This window comes from Sinocyclocheilus rhinocerous, unplaced genomic scaffold, assembly GCF_001515625.1.
Source record: "Sinocyclocheilus rhinocerous isolate Xijiao unplaced genomic scaffold, SAMN03320098_v1.1 scaffold62, whole genome shotgun sequence".
Taxonomy (NCBI): domain Eukaryota; kingdom Metazoa; phylum Chordata; class Actinopteri; order Cypriniformes; family Cyprinidae; genus Sinocyclocheilus; species Sinocyclocheilus rhinocerous.
In genome coordinates, this window is record NW_015656585.1 from 161,654 (window position 1) to 168,859 (window position 7,206).

Consider the following 7,206-nt stretch of genomic DNA (forward strand, 5'->3'; position numbering starts at 1 on the left):
GCGATCTCTGAATGCTTACGTTCACAGAGCTGCCCAGTGGCATAAGGCAGATCAGTTACTCATTTGCTTTGGTCCACCTAAGAAAGGGTTTCCAGCGAGCAAGCAAACCATGAGTCGGTGGGTGGTTGAGACCATCACACTGGCCAATGAGTCCTCTGGCCTCCAGTCACCTATAGAGGTCAGAGCAAACTCGACTAGGGGTATGGTGGCCTCCAAGGCCGTACCAGTGGGCGTGGCCCTTCAAGATGTTTGTGCTGCGGCAGGCTGGTCCTCTCCGCACACATTCATCCGTTTCTACAGCCTGGACCTGACATCTACTCCAGGGTCCCAAGTTCTCTCGTCTTGATGTGCTCGCCAGATACACACCAGACAGGGACTTGCTCGTATGGCGCAGTGGGTAATTTCATCCCCAAAGCGTTCGACGCAGCTCGAGTTCCTGAAGGGGAACGTCTCTAGGTTACTTATGTAACCATGGTTCCCCCCGAAGGGAACGAGATGCTGCGTCTCCCTGCCATACTCCCTGCGTCCCTGCAGGCGCTCGCTTCCGCAGGAGCTAACATGTGCGCTTGCTGGATGTGCCTTTATGCTTCCTGGTTGCTCACATCACCCCACTTTGGACTGATTTCACACATGCTTCAGAACGTGGTCTCGCCGGGGCGTTCCCAAAGTGTTCGACGCAGTGTCTCGTTCCCTTTGGGGAACCATGGTTACATACGTAACCTAGAGATGTTTTCACTAGGGAAGCTAGATGGAAATAACCATATTTTAATTTCACGAGTTCACACTTACATATAATTAAATAAAGGTTATGCGTATTTGGCGTGCTGTCCAGGGAGAGGGCTCCGAGCTCGGCAAGACTCCCGAGCCCGGGGCACCCTCCCCATGTCCAGGGAGAGGGGTCCGAGCTCGGTGTCCAGCCCGGCCCAAAAGCGCTCCCCCCCCCCCCGAATGCTTCTCCCCGTGCTGGGGTAGAAACTATGCTGAAGGTGCGGGGTCGGGGTGGCGGAGGGATGCTGAAAGTCGAGAGATAACGAAGGTAGGACGAATTTGGTTATTTATAGGAGTTTTCTCTTGCGCTGATTGGATAAATGGTGTAATCACTAATGATGAACTGGCCATGTTAATTATCTGTGCGTGCTCCTCCCGAAATTTGTTTATAAACATCCCTTAGTGTTTAAATTTTCAACATATTTGTGTTGGTGTTGGTCTGGATGCAGATTTGCCTACATCCAGTTATTGCCAATGAAAATTATTCATAAAGTCCCAATGCAAATGGACTAAGCAAACATTCATTTTACAATTGAACTGACTGCACAGAATCTAGAATCTACATGGAAGTCAAACAAACAGTAAAAATACATTTTTGAGTGCAGGCCATCTGAAATGCAAAGTTAAACTTGGTTTCAGACCCACATATGGCTAATTAGTGTTTAATAGGAACTAATCGTCCTTGACCATAAATAAAAAAATGCACCTCAGCCCAAAAATGAATGACATAGTTAGGCATAATCTGTTTGCAATATTTGCAACATATGGACTTCAGAACTGCTAATTTATTTTACAATGTAGTTACTCCATCTAAGACAACTGACAAACAGAACATGTTATTCTGGTGTCCTAGATGGAGTAACAACTGGTGTGATACTGAAACTGGAACATGGTTGTCTGGTTTGTGCTACCATAAGTACAAATTCCAATTTCATCACCCTTTAATGCAGCTTTGGCAAACTAAAGTCCATTAAAGTAACATCCAGAGAAATATTACAGCGACTTGGATGAAGTAAAAACTGAGATCTCCTAAGCAACAGAGACATGAAAAATAAGTGAAAGATTTAACAAGCTTACCCTGGGCCCTCTCTTTCCTGGTAATCCTGGCTTGCCAGGAGGTCCTGGAGGTCCCTGAAAGACAAGAAGGGAGGGAAAATTGTGACAAAAGGGTCATTTAGTGGTATATATCTACCTGCTGACATTGAATGAAATCCCAAACAGGGCAGTAATCCCACTATTGGATGGAGCTAATGAACCCTAGTCAATGTTATAGGATACTTTTTGACTTAAACCATTAAACATGCAAATACATAGTGTTTCAGTGGCTTGTTTAAAAAAATTAAGATTAAATTGAAAAGAAAAAGAATTGCTGAAGTAGAGTATTTTAAAAATATAACAGGTTGAAAACTGGTTTAGAAAAGGCAGGATTTTTCTTTGAAAACGTCTTTGGGAAAACTGAAGTTACCTTTTAATCAAAACTGGACTGCTATTGTTTTCAATAAACTGTGTCCATACTGCTGCACTTATTGGCTTGTTTTAATGGCACTGGTTTCAGTCACTGGTGCTTTTGTTAATTTTGTACATCATCTAGTTTTGAATCAATTACACACATGAATTATCTGAACTTGCATTTAACAAGAGGTCAGTGTTCATAGAATTGTGTTTTCCTTTCACTTGTTCAGAAGAGAAAAAGAACAAGAGCACAAGCAGGTCTGAAATATCATATCCAGCATTACTTGTACATCCGGCAAGAAAGATCACAAATGTCTGCCAATGTCAGTGAAGGACTTTAATCATTATTGTCCATTTTGATGTAATGTAGCTGCAAGTTTCTTCAGAATTTGCAAAAATGTGTCAGTACCCATCTACAGTAAGTGACATACTGTACACATCTGATGACAACATTGAGCAAATGGAAAATGTCGCTTTAAAAAGTGTTGCTTACAAATAAATTCTATGAGACAAACCCTGGCAATGTTTCGTAACACCTGTAGAGCTGGCAATATCCCACATACTCACACTGAGAGTGATGCTGCCAGGACTCCACAGTGTTTTCAGGTTTCCTGTTTCTACTAATTTTGTAAGGAGCACTAGCTAATAAAAGATAATTTAAAAGGTTTATGTTACTAATGTTTTCTCTGCTAAAACTCTGCTATAAAACTCTAAATAAACATGAATTTCATGAATATGTTGACTTTTTTGGTTTTTGTACAATAAACGTCGTTGTTCAAGTAAAGTGAGCTCTGCCTCACTCAACATTATATTAATCATTAGGACTCTATGGTGTAAGATCAACATAATAAACCAAAAGACATTGTGCACAGAGTGTCTGCTTGATATGAATGAAATTAATATGGTAATTTTGAGCTCCAGAGAGAAAGAAAGACAGAAGATCCCCATTGAGCCCCCTACTCTTTCTCTTCCACGTGGCAAATTTCCTGAATGAAAGCAATCTATTTTTCTCTCTCTGCCTCCAGGAAAGAATGAAAAGATTAGAAAAGGAGGAAACAAGGCCTTTTATAGTAGTTGCTTAAGGAGATCGCTCCTGAAAATGCACAGTGCTATCTGTGTGATAGCCATACTGAATGGCACATCTGGTTGTTGTTTGTTGCTGGAAAATAGTTCAGGACTTCACTGTGACTGTATGTACAGTACCATAAACAACACACTGCATACTAGTGTTGGATGAAGTTGGCAGACTTTATAGCAAATATAAGCTCACTTTCAGTAGAGCACAATTCTGCTCCCATCAAAGCTTGTTTTAATTCCTGTCTTGGACAAGGTGACACTTAAGCACAAGAAATGGAAACTAATCCAGGAAGACTTATAGTAGTAATTAGCAAGTCTGTTACATGATTGATTGATTTAATTAATTCTTATCCAATAACAATGCATCCTTTGTTTAAATGATTCACCATCCAATTGATATTAGTTGCTTTAGCGTACCAATGTTGGGTCGCAATGTTTGCAAGCATCTATAAACCCACCACCACTATTTTGGTCCTGGTCGTCCTGGTGACGGCTGTTAGGATTCTTTCCCTGCTGACTTCACACTATAGTCACACTATAGCCCTAAATAAGATACTATATAACATACTTTTTAGTATACATCCTACCAGGTCATCTAAAACTAATGAGAATGTTTTTAGGCTGCTCTGCACTGCAAAAAAACTTAAATAAATAAATTTAAAATGATAATAAATGTTTGTTTTGTTTTTCAGTAAACATTCTTAAATAAATATAGATGTACTTGACAAATAAAACCGCATAAGAAATATAACACTTTTTCTTCTTTTAGAGGAATAAATCTAATCACATTTAGAAAGGTTTATGTTTAAAACAAGAAAAAAAATATGGCAATATAAGGTAAAGAACAATAAATAATTCAAGATACATATTCTCTGAAACAATTTTACTGCTCAAGTGAATTTATCTTGTTTCAAGGATGTTTACATATGTTCAGACAAACTGCTGATTAAGATTTTTTATTTTTTTTTGCAGTGTGTCTCCAAGTCTCTGGCTTGTGACCTCATTATTTAACTACAAGGAAAAACTGTGTGCATTACACAGACAAAAACCCACCGGCCTGTAATGCCCTTCCAAAGGATTTTATAAACTAGGCTTAAGACCAAGACCACCAAAAGCTCAAAGGCAACAATGATGACACCATTTTCCAGCCTTCAACCAACACTTTGCACCCAGACAAGGTTGTTTAACTAGTAAAAGACGTGGTTGTGTAGTGTGTGTTGTATTATGTATTGAACTCCCTAAGAGGTAATGCAAACCAAATGACAAAGAATTCATATTAATGCATTGCAACAGTCAGCACTTAAATATAACATATGAAGGCAGATGACAAGGCCAAGGCGCACATAACACATGGCCACAGCCAATAATTCACATTTCACCATTCTTCAAAATAAGCAAAGCAGCACACTTGCCATCTGGCCACCATAAGACACTGTTTAAAAAGAAAGAAAATGGTCTTTATACCATGAAGTGTAAGTGGTCTATTGCAAGCTGAATGTCTTGTTGTTACAGTTTTGTAACCTGACTTAGCTTTGAGTATTCAAAAAAGTAAATTTTAAAGTCTTAAAGTCTTTAAAGTAATCAGGAAAAAATCCTGCTAGAATAACATTTTACTGTAAAATAAATTGATCATTTTACTAGCTGACAGACAAATTACTTGGCTTTTTGGGGGGAGTTGCACCACATGGAAATTTACAGCTTGAACTAACTGCCTTGTCATAAAAAGGTCAAATTATCAGATATTTTAAGAGACTTACTGATTTCCCTGTTGGATAAAAAAAAACAGCATATGCTGGTTAGGTATGTTTTGAAGCATGGCAGCTGGTTTGAGCTGGTCCTTACTTGGTCATGAGCTGGCTTAAGCTGGTTTAAGTTGGTCATGGCTGGTCCTAAACTGGTCCTAAGCGACTAGCTCCTGCTCAGGACCAGCTCATAACCAGTTTATAACCAGCTCATGACCAACTAAGGACCAGCTCAAACCAGCTGCCATGCTTCAAAACATGCCTAACCAGCATATGGTGTTTTTTCAACAGGTTTGACTCACAGTCATGGGGTCCTCTCAACGATAACATTCGTGTTTCATGTTTTTTGCATATTTCTCCATGTTGCTTGGACTACATGACTTTGTTGTTTGACTACATGTCTTAAAAAAAGAAAGAACATCCTACCAGTGGTCCTGGTTCTCCTTTCTGTCCTGGTGGCCCAGCCAAGAGGGAGTATTGGGTTAGTTCAAGGTCAAAGGTTTGGAAACCATCCGTTGCTGCAGGGGTGACGGGCTCAAAAGAGCTGGGTTTGGAGGTCTCCTTTGGTAATGGTCTCTGTGATGCTAATGTTGTCATCTCCGACACTCTGGATGTGCTAGAAGGTTTAGGTTTTGTTGTGGCAGGGGTCTGGATATCCAGTTTGTTCTTCTGTTGGCCTGCTGGTGTGGAGGTGACAGCCATCCCGTTCTCTTTTAGTATCTGGGGCTTTACAGTTGCCTTCATGAGGTTCTTCCTGGGACTGCTTTGTTGAGTTGGCTTTGAAGATATTTGTGATGTCCTACTCCCAAAGGAGGCCATGGCAGTTTGTGATTTGGCCTGCAGGGGGAGCTGTAGTGTGGGCTGGGCTATCGTCGGTGGCACCGTGCTTTGTACAGACTGAGATGTAATTAGAACGGAGGTGTTTAGGACTTGTGAGGTTTCATGATTAATGCGTACTTTGTCTTGTGTTAATGAAAGATGTCTGTCGTTTACCTCTGTTACAACATTTGGGGTCTGAACGGTAACAGATATATTGGGATCCAGGGATAATAGCGGTAAAAGAGGAGGGAGGTTTGGCCGATAAGTGTCAGCTTCCCTGCACTGTTTTTTAATGTACTTACAATAATTGTGAGCTGCCTTAGCAGAGGGATGAATATCAAACTGACAGATGGCTCCTTCAAACTGCACTGAGTTCTGGCTTGTTTTTCCCAATCGAAAGGAGCCCTCTGGATCCAGCGTTTCCTCATTTTTAAAATGCAAATGTGCATGTACACTTGTCTTCCCACAAGAAGTATATAAAGTAACCCTTTGGGCCTGGATTTCCAAAGCCAGGTTGTGCCACTGACCATTGTGAACATCATAATCGAACTTTACAGTGTTCTTTTGGCCCAAGTAAACTAAGATTTGGTCAGGGATGAACTGCACCCCTAGCTGCAGTCTTTTCCTCTTTGTCACAATGGTGAAGAGGAAAGCATTGTTTATGCGATGTGAACATACGCTGAGGATGAGAGAGAACGCCGAGCCCAGTGACGCCGGGACGACTGAGCTCACTGGGACGTCAATTCGCGCCCTCTGGGTTAGGATGACTCCTGATTTGAAGGGGATGACACCTTGGGGTGTGGAGCGTGTCCCAGATGGTCGTTTCCCAACCAATCCCAGTCTTTGCAGCACGTCCACATCTACAAAAAGGAAAACCACAAATAATTACCACAGTAATCACTACATGTAGATGGATTTAGGATTTAGGAGCAAAATGGATTTCATCGCAGCCGACTGAAGGCTTGCAGCTGCTGCTCACACACTGAGACACTGAGCTCATTACAGAAACAGATCATTAACAAAAGCATATGTAGAACATATGCGGCAAAGTTAATGTTTCATCTTGGGTAATGCTTCAGTTTTCCATTAAATACTCTGCTCTGCTGATACTGTTACACTTAGAAAAATAACACTGTGTGGGCTTATGTGAGTTATAGATTGATCACCTCTACTACAAATTCATTAGATTGTTAGAGGTCTGCAATAAATCAGGTCAAGTGAAGTGAGTGGGAGTATGCATCTCAAACATCCCTGTAAGATTTACGAAACCACATGCATGTTAGTCTGTATTGATTGAAGTGTTCCAGTTTATTATGTGGATTTGGGTATAAACCTGTAAAATATATAT

At 40.8% G+C, this 7,206-nt stretch overlaps 1 protein-coding gene across 1 annotated transcript in view; it reads right to left on the reverse strand.

Moving 5' to 3' along the window:
- LOC107720245 (collagen alpha-1(XXVII) chain B-like) overlaps positions 1 to 7,206 on the reverse strand; it is a 76,160-nt gene that overhangs the window by 65,060 nt on the left and 3,894 nt on the right. Inside the window, exons 2-3 of the mRNA XM_016527883.1 lie at positions 5,466 to 6,718; positions 1,846 to 1,899 (exon numbers count right to left, since the gene is read on the reverse strand). Of these exons, the coding sequence (XP_016383369.1) occupies positions 1,846 to 1,899; positions 5,466 to 6,718 (1,307 nt within the window). The remainder of the gene's footprint in view (positions 1 to 1,845; positions 1,900 to 5,465; positions 6,719 to 7,206) is intronic.